Source organism: Pseudorca crassidens, chromosome 1 (genome assembly GCF_039906515.1).
Source record: "Pseudorca crassidens isolate mPseCra1 chromosome 1, mPseCra1.hap1, whole genome shotgun sequence".
In the NCBI taxonomy this organism is placed as follows: Eukaryota; Metazoa; Chordata; class Mammalia; order Artiodactyla; family Delphinidae; genus Pseudorca; species Pseudorca crassidens.
Genome location: NC_090296.1, coordinates 77,756,823 through 77,780,188, shown reverse-complemented (window position 1 = coordinate 77,780,188; position 23,366 = coordinate 77,756,823). Strand labels below are relative to the sequence as shown.

The following is a 23,366-nucleotide window of genomic DNA, read 5'->3' as shown; positions in this document are numbered from 1 at the left end:
TAACTTTTAGGAATGGTGTAAACCTATTTATTTAGGTACTTCTTTATCTGGGATCATTTATGGGAAGAAATTGTCTGTGTCTGTTTTTGTGTGTCCCAGGGGACAGTGTGGTACAGACAAAAGTGGGTACAAAAGGGCAGGATGATGGGTTAGAGGGGAATGGCAGTCTTGTTCTCATATCCTCCCAGCTTGACCTTCCCTGGTTCCATTTTCATGGGGGGTGGGGATGGATCTTCTCCTCTTGGTTCTCAGAGCCCCGTCGTAGAGCCACTGTTTCCGTGGTGGTACGGTCATAGTAGCCTTTAGCTTAGATTATCATCAGATGGCATAAGGCTCTCAGGAAGTTGTCTCCGGGGAAGTGATTTGAAAAGAAGGAGTCCTTATGCTCACACACATCTACAGCTCCTGAGTTTGATAAAATTGAATCTGTGGGGGAACGAGTGGGATTGAGGTGAGAAAATCATTACCTCCTGCCTGCTGGTTGCCACTCAGCTCCTGCCCTGTCCTCACTATGAGCCAAGCATATTCTCTGGATCCCAGGCTGCACCTAACAAGAACTCTGGATTGGTTAAGGAAATACGAAGTCACCAAGACCCTTGGATGAAGCAAAATGGCCCCTAGTTTCAAAGAGAAACTAACCATTCTCAAAGGAAAACACTTACTCCATCTTTTCTAGATTTCGCAGCCCTCCGTGCCCCTCCGTGGCATATCCCTTTGTAAAGTCTGCAGAATAAATACATCAGTGAGTCAGGAGACAGACGACCCACTCGTTGTGCATCCAGAAAGGGCTGCTGTCAGTGCATTTCAGGACGTGGACATCCATCCAGTTGTGTATTGTTCCAGGAGTGGACGGTGCCCAGGAGTGTACAGTGTTCCCTTCTTTCCTCTTGTCCGCTCAAGACCAGGAAGCCAGATGTGCTGAGCCCACACAGTCATTACTAGCAAGGGCTCATCTGAGTGGAAATACAGGGGAAGGGGGCTTGGGATTCAGTTTTTCAAAAGTTGACTGTGGCTCTCCGAACATTATTCACATAGTAATATAACTCCGTATAGGTGCATTTGGGGGACTTCACCCCTCAGCCTTCAGCATCTGGTGAGATGTAGAGAAACCAGCATCTACAAAATTGGCACCTTTCATGCTCACTAAAACACAAAGCTTCCTTGGGTTTGGGCATCATTCTGAATTCTCCAAGCAGCACACAGGGAACATATATATCTAGCAGAAGGCACTACAGATGGATATGTCATCGTGTGCTCCAGCAGAAGATATAAGGTTTCTGTTAATGGCTTCTACCAGGACAGCAGTGAATTCTGGACTATCTGATGAAAGGCTAATTGTCTGATGTAGAAATGAAGTGAAGTGACGCTCTAACTTACTACAGGAGGGAATGGAGGGTGGCTAGGGAGAGAGAGTGGAAACTGGTCTGACAATTTTTCTTCTTTTCCTTGAGATGTAAATGCCCAGGTCCATTACCTTTATTATTTTTTTATTTATTTATTATTTACAGTGTTGTGTTAGTGTCAGGTGTACAGCAAGGTGAATCAATTATACATATACATATATCCACTCTTTTTTTTTTTAAGATTCTTTTTCCATATAGACCATTACAGAGTATTGAGTAGAGTTCCCTGTGCTATACAGAAGGTCCTTATTAGTTATCTATTTTATGTATAGTAGTGTGTATATGTCAATCCCAATCTCCCAATTTATTCCTCCCCCCCTTATCCCCTGGTAACCATAAATTTGTTTTCTACATCTGTGACTCTACTTCTGTTTTGTAAATAAGTTCATTTATACCCATTTTTGTAGATTCCACATATAAGTGTTATCATATGATATTTGTCTCTCTCTGTCTGACTTACTTCACTCAGTATGACAGTCTCTAGAAATGGGAGAAAATATTTGCAAACAAAGCAACAGACAAGGGGTTAATCTCCAAAGTATACAAAAAACTCATGCAGCTCAATATCAAAACAAACAACCCAATCAAAACATGGGTGGAAGATCTAAATAGACATTTCTCCAAAGAAGGCATACAGGTGGCCAAAAAAGCACATGAAAAAATGTTCAACATCACTAATTATTAGAGAAATGCAAATCAAAACTACAATGAGGTATCACCTCACATGGGTCAGAATGGCCATCATGAAAAAATCTACAAACAATAAATGCTGGAGAGGGTGTGGAGAGAAGGAACCCACCTGCACTGTTGGTGGGAATGTAAATTGATACAGCCACTGTGGAGAACAGTATGGAGGTTCCTTAAAAAACTAAAAATAGAACTACCATATGACCCAGCAATCCCACTCCTGGGCGTATACTCGGAGAAAACCATAATTGGAACAGATACATGCACCCCAGTGTTCACTGAAGCACTATTTACAATAGCCAGGACATGGAAGCAACCTAAATGTCCATCAACAGGAATGGATAAAGAAGGTGTGGTACATATATACAATGGAATATTACTCAGCCATTAAAAAGAACAAAATAATGCCATTTGCAGGAACATGGATGGTCCGTTACCTTTAAACTTATCTATGTGCACAAATTAAGCCACTGCCTTGAACTGGTCATTAACTACTTATTAAAGCACAGAGGATGTTGCCGAAGTTGGAAAGAATGGCAGAGCCCTTAACACTTTGTCAGTAGAGAAGTTCAAGAAGGAACAGCATGGCTTTGGAGGTATGCCTGGGTTTGAATCCCAGCTCTTCACTTATTTGGGTTTTTTTAACCAGGCAAAAAGACTTGGTTTCAGAGACTTGGTTTCCTCAGACAAAATGAAGATGATACAAGGCTCTTAGGAAATTTAAATGAAACGAGGGATGTGGATTTTTTGACACACACTAGATGCAAAGTAAATATGATTTCCCTTCCTTCAGTGTCTATGAAGTCAACCATCATCATAAGGACCAAGTCCAGAGTTTCTCAGTCAAGATCATGAGATTAGCCCCATCCTGAGGGGGAAAAGATCCCAGGTTCCATGCTGAATGGGAAAGGAAGTTTTAAAGTGACATCCTGGGAATATGAATGAGCTTTTTCTCTGGGTAGGGGGAGGGCAGCCTTAATCAGTCTTTTTAGCCACCAGAGCCTATGAAGTCACTTTCAAGCACAGCTGTACAAATATCCCCCATCTCAGCCCTGCCCAGCCCTCCCTACAGACTCCTGAGTCAGGCCAGCCACTGTTATTCTCCTTTCGGAGGAATGGCTCTTTTCTTATCATCATTTTCTCCCTCCTGATGTAGCCTTTACATACGTAGCCTCTCAGAACTGCAGTCGGGGGTGAATTTGGCTCAGGGCAGCCTATATAGTACGTCACTGGTTAGGGAGCAATTTCACAGGAGGAAATCACACCTACCCTTCCCTTTTTGCAACTTTTTCCCTTGCAGAATTGGAATAAGCAAAGGAATTCACCTTCCCAAGAGATAAGTGATACAGAAAGTAAATGAATGGAATGAAATTGTATTTCCTGATTTCTTAGAACTTCTGACTCATGAGGAAAAATTAGCTCTACAGTCAAACTTGGATGAGAGGGTCTTTACGTATCTCCCTACTAAGATGAGCTCCAGGGTATCGGTTCATCTATCAAAACACACCCTACTGTGACTTGGACTTTTCCAACCCTAGCGCTGTGTGGAGAGGGGTCAAGGAGTAGCTGTAGAACACCAGCATTTTTATGTATTTGGATCTTCTCGCTTTCCAATTGCCTGAATATTTGTGTTTACGTTATAATGCCAAACTCTGCGGTGCGTGGGGCGATGGAAATGCTGAGCGACAGTGTTTCCAATTGTCTACGTTACTCATCAGGAGAGATGAAATCCCTCAGTGTTACACCCTTGGGTTCATTAGAAGATGTACGGCATATGATAAAGTGGCTTTTCCCTTTATCTTAAAAATGCTAGGCTTGGAACAGCCTTTCCAAGCTTCCTGGGACCTTCAGGTGGTCCTGAGCCTCTAAGTCAGGGGAGGTTTCTTCAGACTAGCAGAAGAAACTAGTAGCAGAGGCCACAAGACTTCCCAGACTGTCTCAGTAGGTGGTCCGATGATTACTCAGAGTTCCTAATATCTGGAAAAGCAGTTGAGGCAATTTAGAAAAACTGTGACATGTTTACTTTTCCTTTCTACAGCATCACATTTCTATTGGTTGTGCTAAAAGCGTCAAATACATCGTAAATGTATTTGAAAGTGACAGTTTTTGAGCACAGTCTTTCAATAAAGGGATTTATTGGTTTCAGTAACTCAATTTTCAAATCACTTTCCTAGACTCAGCCCTCAATGCTATGATTCTCCATATTGTTATTTTTACCTAATATTATAAAGGACATACTACCCCTACAATGTTCGGGTAAGCTTATCTACTGTTAGCCTAGTAATTAACAAGTCTGGAGTTATAAAAGCAAGAGTAATAGCATTTATTGTGGTTTGCAATGTGTCAGGCTCTTCCAGTTACTCTCTATGGAATAGTTCATTCAAAACTCACAATAGGGCTTCCCTGGTGGCGCAGTGGTTGAGAGTCCGCCTGCCGATGCAGGGGACACGGGTTCGTGCCCCGGGTCCGGGAAGATCCCGCGTGCCGCGGAGCGGCTGGGCCCGTGAGCCATGGCCGCTGAGCCTATGCGTCCACAGCCTGTGCTGCAGAACGGGAGAGGCCACAACAGTGAGAGGCCTGCGTCCTGCAAAAAAAAAAAAAAAAGGCTCAGACTATGATTTTGATTTGCCTGTGGATGCTCTTAGCAAATGTTCCAGCAGCAACTTCTACTAGGCACCAGTCTCTTAGAATACGGGAGCTAAAAGACAGTGTCCTTCACCACAAGGACATAACTTCTCGTTCTGGTGGTGGTTTTCAAATGAGAGAGCAGACTGGACAGGAGAGATACTCCCAGCCATCCTTCCTCAGTAAGGCTCTTGGTGCTCTGGCGTATTGAAGGCTAAGTAAAGCTCAGAACTCGGTCTCAGGTGGCATCAAAGCAGTGCTGTGTGAAGAGCATCCCCCATGAAGGGTGCGCTTCATCTTTACTGGCTAAGGCTCAGACTGGCACAAAAACCAACAGTGAATTGTGAGAGGGTGGGACGAGAGGGCCCTGGAGTCACAATTCAACCCTGTCAGTCTTGTCCTAGTTGATGTGGATCTCAGAAAGCTAACGGTCCTCCTCATTTGTATTTTTATCCAGTAAGGATCTCGATACTTTTAAAGGTAGTTGTCCAACCCAGCATTTCGATAATTTCCTGGTTTTCCCAAATTCATGGAAATCTCTCAGGATTGGTGCAAATGACTCCAGTGATATTTTCCAGAAGTTACACTAATTGAAAAAGAAATAGTTGAAGCAGGAAAGATTGGTTTTTACTGGGAAAACAAGAAGTCTTAAGAATGAGACAATTATGGCAAAGTTTGCTGAGTTTTAATACCAATTACAGACTTGAATATGATAAGGAAGGAAAGATTCTGGGACCCTGGGATATCTAAACCCCATAAAAGGAGCTGAGAGGACTCAGTCTTGTCAAATGGAGACATTGGAAAGGTATCAAACCTACACACTCATCAAGTTTGCTTAGATTTGTTTTGTTTTAAATAGTGTTGACTGTAGGTCCTACAATGAGGAAGTTGTTCTTCATCCTCAGTGATGAAACAAGGTATAAAGTCGTAAAAACAGAGTCTGAGGCCATCCCAGGCTAATCTGCCAATATGCATTGAATATATTAGGTGCTGTTGCCCTGTGGCCGTGCCGGTGGTCCAAGTTCTACATCCTTTATTCCCCTATCACCCCTCATCAGGCCCCCACAAAGCCCCACGTTCCAGCCTCACCAAACCCTAGCCATTCTGCAAATGTCATACACTCATACACTCCTCTTGCATAAGCTGTTCCTGCTGTCTGGAATGCTCGTTTCTTTCTCATTTATCTGGTGAACCTTTCATTCTTCAAGTTTTAACTTGTTCCATACTCCCAGGCTGACCTTGCACCTTGTTCTACCTCTAAAGGCATCTCGTCATGTACACCTTCATTCCAATAGTTATACTGAATTGTAGTTCTTTATTTGAATGTTTATTTTCCACAAGACTATGGATTTCTTAGGAGTGGGAACTGGATCCTCAGTCTTTGATCCCCAGCCCCAAGTACAGTATCTGGCACAGGGTAGAGCCTCATTACTGTTTGTGGAAGGGTGGGAGGGAATACAATATGATTTTGTCAGTCAACCAAAACAACCACAAAGGGGTACCTAAATTTTTTTATTAAGGAGAATGTAGTAGTTTCACTATTTTAAAATCCACCACTTAGTTTGGAATCTATTACTAGAATAGCAGTAACCACTGAAAAAGAGTTCTAAACTAAGATTAGGAATATTACATAGCATAGATATCTGTACAAAATTTATGAACTCACATAGTCATCATAAGGGGATTTTTTAAAAATTGCCTTTTCCTGGCGTATTATGAAGCTATTAAAAATCTAGTTTCTAATGAATATTCCATTATACAATCAAATATTTGCAATGTGATAAGTAGAAAAAACAAGTTACAAAATCTACCATATCCCAGTTTGGGTGAATATTTAAATATATGTGAAAAAGTCAAAAAAATGTATTATAACATTTTTTTCCTTGTTTATACTTTTCTGTATACACAATTAACATTTATAATGAATGGGTATTGCTTCCATGATCAAGAAACAAGATATACCTTTGTAAATGTTTTGCTTGAAACCCTATTTAATACCTAACTTTTGCCGCTTTGTTGCTCCCTTTCCAGTAGAACTGAGAACTTGGTAGGGGGATGAGAGAGGCGGTTACGATAATTTACTTCAAGAACTTCCAGAATGAGATGGTGTGACATAGAAAACCTAAGAGATGATTCTCTCACTACTTTAAGTTAGGTCAGGAAATGACAAATCATCTTACGAAAGATAGGCAACAACAACAAAAATCAACCAATACAGCGTGTAACTGACAATGTGTTTCCCTGCCTCAATGAAGTAATAAATTCTTTAAAACAAGCAAGCAAACTGTGCTGCACCGTTTTGTGGCCGGATGGCTTTGCTCTTACCCACTCGGATGGCTCCTGCATCCGGTGCCGAGGTGGCCATGTCTTTTAGAGGAAATAGAAGAGAGCAAGATCTTGGGGCATCTGTGAATAAACACACACACATAACACACTCTAGGAGCCACACCCAGCAAAGCGGTTTGCCCGTTACTTCAGACACCAGGCCAGAATCTGAGCACACGTTGAACGGGTTGAATTCTTGTTTGTTCTCATTCCTGGCGGCTTGAGTCTTTCCTCTGGGACTCATCTCGTCTTGGGCTGCCTGTTCACAAAGCTTAGGAAACCATTTCTCATTGCTCACCTCACCTGTGAGCATCTCCCCAGAGTCCCACACACCTTCTTCCTGTTCTTTGCTCACCAGGCCGCATACCCAGAGCCGTGGCCTCCATCAACCAGCACCTCCTGAAGTCGGACGACGTGGTGAGCTGTTGCCTGGACCTCGGAGCACCCAGCATCTCTTTCCGCATCAACGGGCAGCCTGTGCAGGGGATGTTTGAGAACTTCAACACAGATGGGCTCTTCTTCCCTGTGGTGAGCTTTTCAGCAGGTGTCAAGTAAGTTATGGCTGTGATTTCACGGAGAGTAGCTGTTCCCCCAGCTCCCACCACTCTTATGAGCTGGCGAGTGTGGTAATCTCCTTCAGGGCTTCAGCACCATAAGCCAAACTCCCCGAAGAAAGCGATGGTGAAAGGGGAGGAGCGATTCAGAGTCACGTGTATATATTTGTGGGACACGCACCTCCTGCCAGTGTTTATGTTATGTCCTCCGATAAATAGTAAGATGAATAAGATAAATCCTATGTAGAAAATTACCTTAATAATTGTAAAAAGTATTTCATGCTCATTACAAAAAAATTTGAAACATATAGATAAGACAGTAAATATCACCCATAATCCCAATGTTTAGTTCTAATCTCTATTAGTAGTTTGGTGTATTTTCTTCAAGTCTTTTATATTACAGATATATGTATTTTTTAATTGACATCACACTAAAAATGAAGTTTTGTCTTGATTTTTTTTCATTCAGCAGTAAGTACAGAGCCTTTTTCTGAGTTATTAAGTATCCTTCTCAAAATGACTTTTTTGGCCAATAATATCCTTTCATTTGGCTGTCCCACAATATAACCATTACTTTATGTTAGTCTTCCCTGCTGATTTCTTTTTTATTGTTATAAATGAAATTATCGTGAACATCCTTGAGGATAATTCTTTTGTCTGCACTTCTGTTTAGTTCCTCCCAGAAGGAGGTCAAAAGGTATAATCTTTTTAAAGTCTAAATTTACAATCGTGTGGCCAAAGAGGTTTTCAGGAAGATTGTACGAACAGTTCAGAATTCATTATGAACAATTCTGAAACCTAAAAAACTCTGAAAACCATACATTTTTTTCTTAACTCATTTCACCACAAACTCCGACCCGAACTTATTTTGTGTAAAAAACTGGCATCAACAGAAATGAGGCTGTTTTCGGTCCTTCGTGTATTCAATTTCTTGTGAATGTTTACGTGCTTAACAGCAAAAATGTATGTGTTTGATTATGGGGTACAGCCTCTCACCTAGCTGGAGGTTCTGTTTAATATATACTACGTCTTATTTTCTGTCTTCTTTAAAATCTAAAGCATTCTGAAGTCTGAAACACAGCTCCAAAAATTTCAGATAAAGAATTTCGGCCTGTAGTATCATTTAAAGTAACATATGGGAATACCCAACTGATTGGTTCCCCATTAACTTTTACTGTTATGGGTTATTTTTAATCTGTGCCAATTTGAGAAAATTGTGTCTTAGTTTTAACTTCCTATTTGTTTGATAACTGATGTGGTTAAACAGTTTTTATGCTGATTGTTCTTACATGTTATTTCAACCCAAGATTTTTTTAAAATTCTGTGTTCTCTGCCTTTCTGGTATTAATTTGGGGGGCAATATTTTATATATTAAGATTATTAAACTATTATTGCTTTCAAATATTTTTCCCAGTTAGTGATTCACCTTTTTAAACTTAGTTTTTTTCTTTTTTTTCTCCTTTTACAAAAATAGTGCAAGTCAAAAAAAAAAAAAAAAAAAACCAAGAGCCCATAATTGTACCACCCAGAGATAACCATATTACCTTTTTATTTATACATCTCAATAATTTTAAATTAAATTGGGCTTGTACTATGCGTTTTGTTTTTCTTCATACTGTTGACAACTGTTGTGTTCATTGTTCTACCCCTTTCCTTTTTTTTTCTTTAAACATCTTTATTGGAGTATAGTTGTTTTACAATGGTGAGTTAGTTTCTACTTTATAACAAAATGAATCAGCTATATGTATACATATATCCCCATATCTCTTCCCTCTTGCGTCTCCCTCCCACCCTCCCTATCCCACCCCTCTAGGTGGTCACATAGCACTGAGCTAATCTCCCTATGCTATGCGGCTGCTTCCCACTAGCTATCTGTTTTATATGTGGGAATATATATTAGTCCATGCTGCTCTATCACTTCGTCCCAGCTTACCCTTCCCCCTTCCCATGTCCTCAAGTCCATTCTCTACATCTGCGTCATTATTCCTGTCCTGCCCCTAGGTTCTTCATAACGTTTTTTTTTTTTTTTAGATTCCATATATATGTGTTAGCATACAGTATTTGTTTTTCTCTTTCTGACTTACTTCGATCTGTATGAGAGACTCTAGGTCCATCCACCTCACTACAAATAACTCAATTTCTTTTTTATGGCTGAGTAATATTCCATTGTATATTTGTGCCACATCTTCTTTATCCATTCATCTGTCGATGGACACTTAGGTTGCTTCCACGTCCTGGCTATTGTAAATAGAACTGCAGTGAACATTGTGGTACATGACGCTTTTTGAATTATGGTTTTCTCAGGGTATATGCCCAGTAGTGGGATTGCTGGGTCATATAGTAGTTCTATTTTTAGTTTTTGAAGGAACTTCCATACTGCTCTCCACAGTGGCTGTATCAATTTACATTCCTACCAACAGGGCAAGAGGGTTCCCTTTTCTCCACTCCCTCTCCAGCATTTATTGTTTGTAGATTTTTTGATGATGGCCATTCTAACTGGTGTGAGGTGGTGCCTCATTGTAGTTTTGATTTGCATTTCTCTAATGATTAGTGACGCTGAGCATCCTTTCATTTGTTTGTCTGCTATCTGTATATCTTCTTTGGAGAAATGTCTGTTTAGGTCTTCTGCCCATTTTTGGATTGGGTTGTTTGTTTTTTTGATATTGAGCTGCATGAGCTGCTTGTAAGTTTTGGAGATTAATCCTTTGTCAGCTGCTTCATTTGCATATATTTGCTCCCATTCTGAGGGTTGTCTTTTCGTCTTGTTTATGGTTTCCTTTGCTGTGCAAAAGCTTTTAAGTTTCATTAGGTCCCATTTGTTTGTTTTTATTTCCATTTATCTAGGAGGTGGGTCAAAAAGGATATTGCTGTGATTTATGTCATAGAGTGTTCTGCCTATGTTTTCCTCTAAGGGTTTTATAGTGTCTGGCCTTACATTTAGGTCTTTAATCCATTTTGAATTTATTTTTGTGTATGGTGTTAGGGAGTGTTCTAATTTCATTCTTTTACATGTAGCTGTCCAGTCTTCCCAGCACCACTTATTGAAGAGGCTGTCTTTTCTCCATTGTATATTCTTGCCTCCTTTATTAAAAATAAGGCGACCATACGTGCATGGGTTTATCTCTGGGCTTTCTATCCTGTTCCATTTTTCTATATTTCTGTTTTTGTGCCAGTACCATACTGTCTTGATTACTGTAGCATTGCAGTATAGTCTGAAGTCCGGGAACCTGATACCTCCAGCTCTGTTTGTCTTTTTCAAGATTGCTTTGGCTATTCGGGGTCTTTAGTGTTTCCATACAAATTGTGAAATTTTTTGTTCTAGTCCTTTGATGGGGATTGCATTGAATCTGTAGATTGCTTTGGGTAGTATAGTCATTTTCACAATGTTGATTCTTCCAATCCAAGAACATGATATATCTCTCCATCTGTTTGTATCATCTTTAATTTCTTTCATCAGTGTCTTATAGTGTTGTGCGTACAGGTCTTTTGTCTCCTTTGGTAGGTTTATTCCTAAGTATTTTATTCTTTGTCTCACAGTGGTAAATGGGAGTGTTTCCTTAATTTCTCTTTCAGATTTTTCATCATTGGTGTATAGGAAGGCAAGAGATTGCTGTGCATTAATTTGTATCCTGATACTTTACCAAATTCATTGATTAGCTCTAGTAGTTTTCTGGTAGTGTCTTTAGGATTCTCTATGTATAGTATCATGTCATCTGCAAATAGTGACAGCTTTACTTCTTCTTTTCCAATTTGGATTCCTTTTATTTTTTTTTTCTTCTCTTATTGCTGTGGCTAAAACCTCCAAAACTATGTTGAATAATAGTGGTGAGAGTGGGCAACCCTGTCTTGTTCCTGATCTTAGTGGAAACGCTTTCAGTTTTTCACCATTGAGAATGATGTTGGCTGTGGGCTTGTCAGATATGGCCTTTATTATGTTAAGGTAAGTTCCCTCTATGCCTACTTTCTGGAGGGTTTTTATCATAAGTGGGCGTTGAATTTTGTTGAAAGCTTTTTCTGCATCTGTTGAGATGATCATATGGTTTTTATCCTTCAATTTGTTAATATAGTGTATCACATTGATTGATTTGCGTATATTGAAGAATCCTTGCATTCCTGGAATAAACTCCACTTGATCATGGTGTATGATCCTTTTAATGTGCTGTTGCATTCTGTTTGCTAGTATTTTGTTGAGGATTTTTGCATCTGTGTTCATCAGTGATACTGTCCTGTAGTTTTCTTTCTTTGTGACACTTTTGTCTGGTTTTGGTATCAGGGTGATGGTGGCCTCGTAGAATGAGTTTGGGAGTGTTCCTCCCTCTGCTATATTTTGGAAGAGTTTGAGAAGGATAGGTGTTAGCTCTTCTCTAAATGTTTGATAGAATTCACCTGTGAAGCCATATGGTCCTGGGCTTTTGATTTTTGGAAGATTTTTAATCACTGTCTCAATGTCAGTGCTTGTGATTGGGCTGTTTATATTTTCTATTTCTTCCTGGTTCAGTCTCGGCAGGTTGTGCATTTCTAAGAATTTGTCCATTTCTTCCAGGTTGACCATTTTATTGGCATAGAGTTGCTTGTAGTAATCTCTCATGATCCTTTGTATTTCTGCAGTGTCAGTTATTACTTCTCCTTTTTCATTTCTAATTCTGTTGATTTGAGTCTTCTCCCTTTTTTTCTTGATGAGTCTGGCTAATGGTTTATCAATTTTGTTTATCTTCTCAAAGGACCAGCTTTTAGTTTTATTGATCTTTGCTATTGTTTCCTTCATTTCTTTTTCATTTATTTCTGATCTGATCTTTATGATTTCTTTCCTTCTGCTAACTTTGGGGTTTTATTGTTCTTCTTTCTCAAATTGCTTTAGGTATAAGGTTAGGTTGTTTATTTGAGATTTTTCTTGTTTCTTGAGGTAGAATTGTATTGCTATAAACTTCCCTCTTAGAACTGCTTTTGCTGCATCCCATATGTTTTGGGTCGTCGTGTTTTCATTGTCATTTTTTTCTAGGTATTTTTTGATTTCCTCTTTGACTTCTTCAGTGATCCCTTGTTTATTAAGTAGTGTATTGTTTAGCCTCCATGTATTTGTTGCCCCTTTCCTGTACCAGTTGGATGCTGTATTAATTATTTTAGTCTGACAGTACATTTTAACATTTGTAAGGCAAGACCTCATTATAACTCTTTTGTCGCAAAACTTTCTTAGCCATTCTTGATACCTGCTTGTTAAGGAGATCGTAAGTGATTGAGTGGGAGACTAGAGTCAGTACAGTTAGAATCATGCTGGTTTCCATTGGAAAGGGCCATGAAAAGAGGAGAGTTGTGGAGAGCAGACACTTAAAGCTGGGACCACAAAAAATCCATCTGAGAGCTTCTAGTATCCAACTGATGGGACTTCCAGAGTGATACCACTGTGATAGGTCTCAGTACCTCCGGAAGATGGATAAATCAAGGCATATACATATATTTTCAAAAAAAGGATACAACTTTCATTCTGTCTCAGTTAAATAGACTATTTAGGAATAAAGAATTATCCTTTGGATATGATATTCAACTTTTGGAATTTGACACAGATATGTAAACATACATACTATACAGCAGGGGTTCCCAACTCCCTGTTAGGAACCGGGCCACACAGCAGGAGGTGAGCGGTGGGCAGCAAAGCTTCATCTTCTGCTCCCCACTGCTCATGTTACCACCTGAACCATCCCTCCCCAACCCCTGTCCATGGAAAAATTGCCTTCCACGTAACCAGTCCCTGGTGCCAAAAAAGTTGGGGACCGCTGGTATACAGTACAGGTGTACCTCGTTTTATTGTGCTTTGCTTTATTGCAGTTTTTACAAATTGTAGCTTTGTGGCAAGCCTGCATTGAGCAAGTCTATTGACACCATTTTTCTAACAGCATTATTTTTTAATTAATGTATGTACATTTTTTTTAGACAGAATGCTATTGTGCACTTAACAGACGATGGTATAGTGTAAACATAGCTTTTATATGCACTGGGAAACCAACATATTCATGTGACTCAGTTTATTGTGATACTTGCTTTATGTGGTGCCTGGAACCAAAGTCACGATATCTCCAAGGTACGCCTGTAATGTATGTTTGCAAACATACATAGCAACACAGTATACACATCCCTACACATGTACACACACATATATAGACATATTTATAAACATACCCATGTAGATGGATATAATATATTGAAATTAAGCATTTTCATTGTTTGAGGTTCTTGTAACAAATGGAGAACCACTATAGTAAAACCTTACTAAGGTTGTAAATATGCCCATCACAGGTTAAGCCAGAGACTCTAACATCAGCCTTAGGAACTATATTCGAAAGAGCTGAGCGTTCTTTACCTGTGTTTCTCTGTGCTGAGAATATTTCCATGAGAATTTCACCCCAATTCTCCCTTTTGAAGTGTGATAGAATGTATCATTCCTATTTCTATCCATAGGGAGCATGTAGAAAACAAGAAGTGGTATTGAAAGACAGAGGCACTGTAAACACAAAGAAAACTGATTGGAACAAAGACCCTCTGGCAATCAGGGGGAAAACCAGCAGAAGCCCCATTGTACATCTTTCCCACCCTATTCCCCGGGAGTAAAGAGAATGAGCAGAAATCTAAATCCAACATAACAGCATTTGGACCTGTTGGCTCAGTGCCTTCTCTGGAGAAGCAAGGTCACTGAGCAGTTAGTTCTCAGGACCGCATTTTCCTGGGTAGTTGATGGCCTTGGTCACCCAGCATCAGTGCCCTTCCCTTTTTTCTTTGTTTTGACCATATCCTACTCACTGGGTTTCACTAATTTTCGAAGAAAGCTCACCTACTTCCCAAGCATCTCATCTGAGAGAAGTGCTTAGCTAGAAGTCAAATCTCCGGAGAAGAGGTCTTTGCCAGTCTGCTGGCTAGTGGACTTCTCTGCATATTCTGTGTTTAGCAAACAGTATATCCGATCTCAGACGTTGCATGACTTTTAATCATTAACTCATCCACTCGCTCCTCCTCAGGTCAAAGAGATAGGAAATTTTGAGTGTGATATGATTTTTGTTGTTGGGGATTTTTTGAAATCTTCTCTTTGCAAAGATTGTGGCTAGCAGGGGAAGAGATAGGGGGCTCAAAGGTATTCATATGTAGAAGACGTTTCTAGTATCTTGTGTCTAGGTCAGCATCCTTCCAGTGCACAGGAGAAAAGAAGCAGAGTTCCAGGATAAGAACGATGAGACGTTTAACCCATTTAGAAGGCACAACTGCTGAGAGAATTTAAGAACTAGGGGTCCAGATGCGTTGACTTGAAAAGTTAACAGCTTACGCATAAGAACCTCTTGCTCGTAGCAGTTGAATGAGGGTAAGCCGAAAGTTATATCAGGGGACTTGATGTTTCTTAAGCCTCCTTTCTATCAGGAAAATATCACCTGTGTCATATTCCTGTCTTTGGTTCTCAGAACCTGATATGGTCTGAGGAGAGATGGAATCACAGTTGGTTGCATACTTGGGAAATACATGTTACTGAAATACATCCAGCCCGTCACACGAAGTCTTTGCTCAGGGTCAGTGCTGGTCCTGTGTTGGAGTAGCCAATTCTTTTATTTTCACTTATGAGCAAATGAGATCAATATACCAGTACTTACTCTTACGTCAATTGGTAAAGTATGATTTGGTGCTGAAACCCAGCACGTCCTCTCTGTGCTACTTCAGTTCAGTTGTACGAAAAGCTAGAAAGAGAAAACAAGATATTAATCCAAGTACCTTATTGAAAATAAATGTGTTTAATAACAAAATTGAAAAGAAGTTATTGTTTTCACCCAATATAGTAGAGTACTTGCCTAGTTTCATAGTGTCCCTCCCAGCAAGGTACAAGGTTATTCCTATCTAGAAAGAGATTCTTCCCTCATCATACAAACATTGAGAATTGTTTCTCATATTTACTTTCAACTTCTGTGAGGACTCTAAATTAGATTCCTCTCCATTTTCCTCCTCGGTCTTTACCGAGGTCCTTGTCTTGAATTTGTGACCCCACAATTATTTTTATAATTACAGACTATGTTGTTAATGATACCTGATGAGGCTGTCCTTGCCAGCGGTCATTGGAGAGCAAAATCTTTTTCAATTTGATTTACCCACAGTGACGTCAAAAGCAGCCTGAGCAATTACTAATAAAATCCACAAGTCAATACGTGCTCTCTTTTCTAACTATTATGAATGTGCCTCCTTAGTTTCCTTCTCACTGTGGTTTGTTTGTGGAGTGTATTATTAGTGTAACAGGCCCTGAGTGTAACAACCCTATTCATTCTGGGACAGAATTTGGGATGAGGCATGTGTACCTTGGAGCCCACCCAAAAGGTTGAATTACTTAAATACCAGGAAGCTCTTATGAAAAGGTAATCTCACCCTGCCAAGCGGTATGATGGCCCGGGCCACACGGAGAACATTCCACAGAAGCCACAGTGTGTAGTGACATTTGAGAGCTGCTTTTAGTTTTGCAGAAAATTGATGCGTTAGTCACTGTAGTAGAATCGATTTCATAGCTATGGTTAAATTCCGCGTAGATCTGCTTAATCTTCTCATGTAACTCTTTTACCAGCCCGTTCTCGTCTATAAAAGCAACACGAACCAAAGATGGTTGGTATTTGCGGTTGCTGTTTGTTTTCTGTTGGTATCCACCAGGCTTGGCTAAAATTCAGGTAACCAGTAGCTTAGCTATTTCCAGCTTGCTGTGGTCAATGCTGTGGAAATTATTACTGAGATAAATATACTTTTGCAGAGAACGTGATGAGCGCTGGCTGGATTGCCCTGGGCTTTCATCAAACGCTGGCCAGAAAGAAATATGAATGTGAGAGCATACATAACTCAAATTGTTCTCCCGTCTTAACGATATGGACTAAAGATGCAATTATGAATCATGACTTATGAGTTGAATTTAGGTCAGCAGAAGCTCGCTAATTCTTTCTCCTGCTAACCACAGCCTGTATCTTTTTCTTCTTTGGAACACTATCCCAACTCCTGGGAGGGATTCAATAAGAATAATGGGACATCTAGTAAGACTAAAATGATTTCACAGTTTGCTAGTACGCTATGAATAAGGAAACCTAGACATCCTTTTTGAGCATAGCAAAGGTTTGTCTTGATGTTTACTCTATTTTTTTTCATGGATCAGTCTTTCAGACTTGGGGATTTGCGATAGGTATTCTCATCTCTTCTGCAAACTGGCAAACAAAAATGCACAAATCTTAAAAGATGAAATTGGAAATGCCAGTGGGGATTTTTCAATGCAATTTTCTCTGTTTTTTTAAAATTAGTCTAGTCAATAAAAAATTCCTCTACACATCCTCAAACTTCACTACTCCCAGGCGGCTATTACTGAAGCCATTACTCATCTCTAAAGTGGAGAAATCTAAGGACACAGTCACTGACTGTAATCACTTTAGGAAGAAAAAAAAACCTTGGAGAGCTGATGGCATGTCTGAGTTATAGGAAGAACCCCAGAAGATGATACATGTGCTTCAGTGGAAGAGATTAAATTGATTAATGAAATTGATTTTTTAAATCTATTAATGTAGAGAAAAATTGGAGGGTAAAGAAGAACTGATTTTAATGAGCTCCGTTCTTAAATTATCTTTTTATTTGCAATTTAACATTTTTTGCGATGCTGAGAGATTCAGTGGAACCCAAGGAGCAGGGAAGAATATACTTAGAGAAGAGAGGTTTATATTCTGATTGGAAATTTAAATCTTTTAAATTTCAAAGGATTTAAAAGATAAACAGTAAATGCCAGAAAACAGATTTATCAGAAGAAGTAGACTAGATAGGTGTAACTTTTGTTGGTTCTCTTTCCACCCCTTCAAATCCATGCTCTGGACTCCTGGATAAGTTCTTGGGCCAGTTCTATAGCCTTCATTACTTCTTTTAAGGCCAGGAACCATCTTGCCAATACTTAAAAAAAAAATTCCATCTTCTGAGTAGTATAAAAACTCCAGATTTGTATCCAGTTAACATTTGAGCCCGACCCTGCTTCCCCTGCAGTTTGAGGTCGGGCACCTCTTCAGTTAGCTGGCTCCTTTCTCACGCCCCCCAGGGTCTAGGGTCCAGCCCAGACCCAAGATGACTGGGGGATGGGCACATCTGATGGAGTTGGTGCAGCTGCCTTGTGGCATCAGGACTTTTGTAGCGGTTGCACAATTGCTGCTTCTTTCTCTTCTGAGGCCCTTTTGTAGCTTTCTTGGAGAGCACCAGGCTGGAAGCGTCCAACTTCAGTTCCCTTGACTTGGCTTTACCACCTGTACTGGCTGCTCCCTTCTGGCTGACCCCAGACCTCCCCCCTCCCCTCCCCCTCCAGCTGCATGGGCCTCCTACCTCCCCCAGCTCCTGGGTTTCTGATCTCTGCTCAGTCATTTGCCTTTCCGGCCAGAATTCCTTTCTGATGGCTGGCAGCTGGCTCATTTCCCCCTCTGCTCTTCACTATCACTAGGCAGATATGACCCTCACTACATCCAGGGGGTACTCACAAACTTCTGAGTAGTTCCTTACAGCCCTCATTTGACTCCTGATGGGCAAGACCTCTCATCCCTTTCTCCCTGATGGTTTTCTCCAAATGAATTCTTTACCTTTCCTATCAGTGTGGAGGTATGGGGTGGGCTAAAGCTGAAAAGGTTTCACAGTTTTTTGGTGGATCCTCATAGTTGGTCCAGCACTTCACTTCAGGATGAGAAAATAGTGGCATCCTCTGAATTAGTTGCCTTTGGGACCTCTGCTAAAATGGAGACAGAGGGGATCCCGTTTTAATATCCTCAAATAATTAAAGTGGGCTTCAGGTATTTTATTTCTTTCTTTGGACTGTTTCCTTTAAACCTGTATTTTATCCCCATGATTTCCTTTGACCTGGACAATCTGGGGTCCCAGAGAGAGCTCATGAGGACCACCAATATTGGTGGTGGTTTGCTGGAGCCCTTCCCACAGACTCTGGGCAGCGAGGGAAGGATCCACAGATGGCGGGTGTGCCCACACCGGCTCCCATCCAGTCCCGCCTGCTGGGGAGCAGGGCTCTTGTCTGGCAGGACTTGGGAAGCTACCCAGAACCATGCCTTCTGCCCACTGAAGCACAGCATAATGGCGTTGGAAGACGAATGCTTCAGTAAGCAGTAAACGCTGATTTCTGGCTACGTTAATTTTTCATTTTACGGTCTTTGTGGCCATTCGAGGTGATAAGATTAAGCTGTAAAACCAGATTACCATTCTCCTTTTAATAACCGAATATAAAAGCAGCACTGTTCTCCCTAAGTGCTACACTGGCTTCCCACCTTGCTTGATATGTTATCTATCCGGAAGACAAGAGCAGATTTAAAAGCATAAGAGAAGTGTTAAAACTAAACGGAACTGGCGAGAGAGCTTATGAATAATTAAATCCATCTAGACGTCCTCGTAAGAGATCGTTCGCTTGGCCTTGGAATCCATACGCTAGTGAGTAACAAAGAATACAGTTGCTGTACGAGCTCCCAGGAAGCTTCAGCTCTTCACAGGAAGGATGCTCAGTGAGAAGGGAAAAGCAGAAAACTGCCCACACAAATTCTTTGTTCAAAACAATTTAGTTTTATCCCATAGTTTCAACATGTCAGTAACACAATCTGTTATGTTGCAATTGAATTTTGGAAAGTTCTCAAGAAATTTTAAGTCTTAGTCATTATTTCCTGAAGTTCTACTAAATTAGTAACATTGCAGGCTAGTGACTCAATTTTGTTCTTATATCATTGTTCATAGTCTTAATGCACATAGATCGTGCCCTGTTATATAACATTTAACGTAGGAACATTCACAAGGGACGCTTGTGGTTCTAATTCTATATCATTGTTGCTTACTACTTTAAAATGGGAAAGTGGGAGGCTTCATATGATTTCTGTAATTAATTTTAAAACAGCATTTTATAAAATGCTGTTTGGATAAAGATTTTGTTTATATTGGGAAGGGGGGGAAAATCCTAAATGTCTTTTACTCAGAGAGATTTTCATTTTCCAGTTTTATCATTAGGCTACACACAATCACAGTTACTCAGCCAACACTGAGACTCTCTTGCAAGCCTGCCCCATCAGAATATTCCAGTTAAAGGATGTGAGATCTAGTGGAGAGTGTTGTTGTTAGAGTTTTGCTAGATCATAACCTTTCCCACATACACCTCACCCCCCTCCACACACACAGGCTCACTCCATCACCAGTTCCGAACAGAATTGGCATCTAACTGCTGCTTTCCGGCTTGGCCTTCATCACCTTGGTCCAACCCCCCCTCATGTCTCACGGGGACTAGATTGGTGTCAGGTGCCTCCTACATAGAGCAGCTAGAAGAATCCTGTATTTCTTCCTCCTTAAAATCCCTCAGAAGCTGCTCACCGGGAAGAAAATCCCAGCTCAGAGACCTTGCCTGATCCAGCCCTGCCCCCTGCCACCTCATCTCTTAGCCCCTTGGGCTCTCTGTGCTCTCACTCACACTGCCCTCCACCCAAGCACTTCCCTACCTCAGGGCCTTTGCACGTGTTATTCCTCTGCCTGGAATGCTCTTCCTCCAGATTTTGAACTCATTGGCTCCTCCTTTTCCCTCGGGGTTAATAAAAATATCTCCCCCTCGGAGAAGCCTTTCTAGCCTCCAATCTAGGACCCTCCTCCTTCCCCGAGTTGTTTCAGTCTCCCTCATTATTCCCTCATCAGATGTCTCCCAATCAGTAATTATCCTATTTGTTTCATTGGATGCCTGCTCTGTGACACCAGGGACAGGGTATTCTTTGTTCATTGCTGAATCCCCAGTATGGAGAACAGTGCAAGTCGTATGGGCTCGAATACAACTTGGAGGGAGTGAATACGTGTAGCTGCTACGTGTATGGATGGATTTTTCCTACGTAAAATTATTGTTGATCCTGCAGGGCTGTGTATCTTGCCATGTCTTCATTATTTAAAATTGCAGTCATATTTTCTCGTCAATTTAACATAGTTGCAGTCGATCTGCAAAAGCTATATTTCTAGTCCCAAACCTAAGAGCCTATGACCCTCACTTTCACCCTCTTCTTGCAGAGAATCTATGGGCTCTAACCCTAACCCTAACTTAATCATATCTATGGGGCTGAAATTCAGCCAGAATGCTGAATTAAAATATTGAAAGACTTCAGTTTGTGGGTAATTAGTGCCTGCCATGACTGTGGCCTCCCAAGGATCCTTCCCTCTTCCTTGGGAGGCCCCTGTGGGCACTGCTGGAGTGGGCCAGAGCATGAGGCCTGGATGACAGCAAGGCGGTGGTGCCCCTGAGAAGGCACTGGGACCCTAGCGAGCAAACACGTGACGCCTATTTGGCACCCCCATGGCTGTAACCACCTGCTGATGCTTCCTCACAGTCGCCCTCATATGGCTACTTTGGGGAACTGCAGCCTCTTCAGTGGTATCATTTCTATTAATGCCTCTTGGCATGTGTACCATTTCTGTTTAATACTCTCGTGTTACTTGATCTTTTAGCTGCACCCTAAAATGGGAATGTCCTATTTTCCCCAAATATTTATATCATGTTTTCTTTCATCATTGTGTGAGTAAACTCTCTCAAGTAAAAATACTTGAAGTTCTCATGCTGTAGTTTGAATGTGATCTTTTCAGAAAAGAACGTCATCATCGTTATCACTGTTACTCTTGTCAAACTGTAGTAATAATATCTACAGTAATGATTCCCCTACTAGAGGAAGGATGAACTTGATTTTTAAAATCTAGTGGTTTTAAAGCATAAGTTCATTTTTAAGAACTTAGCTGACGTGGTCAACTGAGAATCAGGGGCACTATGAATTGACAGTCAGCTTTCTCTCCACTGCTTTGTTGCGTACTTTTGAGTGTTTGCTGTGATGAATCTGAAATCATTCACTTCCCCAAAAACTAATTTGGGTGGGGAGAGCTGATCTTTAACTTTCACTTATTTGGGCTGGCATATATATTTTTTAACCTCTCTCTTCCTGGTCTCTCCAAATAACAGAGTACGTTTCCTGATGGGGGGACGTCACGGAGAATTTAAGTTCCTGCCTCCCTCTGGCTATGCCCCTTGCTACGAAGCCTTACTTCCAAAAGAAAAGATGAGATTGGAGCCTGTCAAAGAGTATAAACGTGATGCTGAAGGTGTTCGAGATCTGCTGGGTACCACCCAGTTCCTCTCCCAAGCTTCTTTCATTCCGTGCCCCATAGATACCAGTCAGGTAGGTTTGAGCTGCCAGCAGAAGGCAGCCCACGGAGATGATGCTGCGTTGTCTTTGAAACATTCTTATCATACATTCTACTGAATTGTCGTGATGTGTGAACGACCATTATGCTTCACGTTTCCACCATACGCGGCAATTGAGCTCTTGAAGGATTTTGCAACCAATGAACATGGTTAAGCACTTGCTACATGCAAGGCACTGTACTAGGTTCTGGGAGGCATAGGCAGACGCGTGACAGTATTCTCTGGGAATGCACAACCAAGCTGAAGAGATAAGAAGCAAATGTGTTATTTTTTTTCAAGTCCAAATGTAATATGCAGAATGATCGTGTACACAAATAAATGCTAGAGACGTTCTTTATGCTAGAATGTTTCTAAAAGTCTGTGTAGAGAGAGTGGCATTCAGTCAGGACCCTTTAATAAACTTAAATGGGGAGGGGCGTCCAGGGGTGAAGTAACAGGAATGGGATGAATGAGAGCCTGGAAGTAGAAGCACAAAATAGGGACAGGTGGCAATGAATATTCTCCTGTGGCTGGATGCTTGGAGGAGGAGCAGGTAGGAGAAGCGTGGGAAGTAAAACTGAAAGCAACAGGGGAGAGCATGGAGACCTCAGAAGGTGCTGGTAAATGGACATTTTCTTTTCTTTTTTTTAAGTCTTTATTGGAGTATAATTGCTTTACAACGTTGTGTTAGTTTCTGGTGTATAACAAAGTGAATCAGCGATACGTACAGACATATCCCCATATCCCCTCCCTCTTGTGTCTCCCTCCCACCCTCCTTATCCTACCCCTCTAGGTGGTCGCAAAGCACCGAGCTGATCTCCCTGTGCCACACGGCTGCTTCCCACTAGCTATCTATTTTACATTTGGTAGTGTACATAAGTCCATGCCACTCTCTCACTTCGAAATGGACATTTTCTTTCCCTTCCCAGGGTCTCTGTTTTGACAGACACACGTTCACACAGTTATGATGAGGAACATACAACAGCTTTCCAGTGCCTCTGCCATGCCAGTGCTATTTACATCACTATTCTAGATGTTAGAGAAAATAAGTGTAAAGGCACCTTGTCTCTGAGGCACTTGGGATAGTAGTTTGTAGGATTATGGCTCTTTTAACCTGTAGATGGTCTCTACAGTATATTTTCCCATAATACCTCTATGGCCCTCTTACATTCAGCTCTGTGTGTGTGGTCATGCGTCTGCTTCTTACCTCCTGTGGCTAACGATTGTGAATTCTCATTGTCTAGAAATCACAGTGTCTCTCTGTCTGCTTCACAGAGCCTAGTACAACATCAGGAATGTAGCTGGAGTTGAGAATGTTGATAGGAAACGAGCTAGGAGTTTGTGAGCCAGAGGTAATCCTAGGAATCGGATCATCTGCTTGCTGTGTATTTTAGATAAGAAGTTTGAGGGCCAAAGAACTAAACTAGCTTTTCTGTGGACACAAGGTGGTTAGTGCCCAAGCAGGGAGAGGTTGTACACATGGACATGGTTCCTACTTCTCTGTGCTGCCCTCCTTACCAAGTTATCAGAGACGTAGGTATTACTCAGAAAAGGCTTCCTGGA

The 23,366-nt window shown here is 41.0% G+C and overlaps 1 protein-coding gene across 6 annotated transcripts in view; it reads left to right on the top strand.

Annotated features, from left to right (window-relative positions):
- RYR3 (ryanodine receptor 3) overlaps nucleotides 1-23,366 on the top strand; it is a 553,937-nt gene that overhangs the window by 306,449 nt on the left and 224,122 nt on the right. For all 6 annotated transcript variants that reach the window (XM_067742171.1, XM_067742163.1, XM_067742181.1 and 3 more), the window contains exons 19-20: nucleotides 7,399-7,591; nucleotides 21,582-21,798. In XM_067742171.1, the coding sequence (XP_067598272.1) occupies nucleotides 7,399-7,591; nucleotides 21,582-21,798 (410 nt within the window). The remainder of the gene's footprint in view (nucleotides 1-7,398; nucleotides 7,592-21,581; nucleotides 21,799-23,366) is intronic.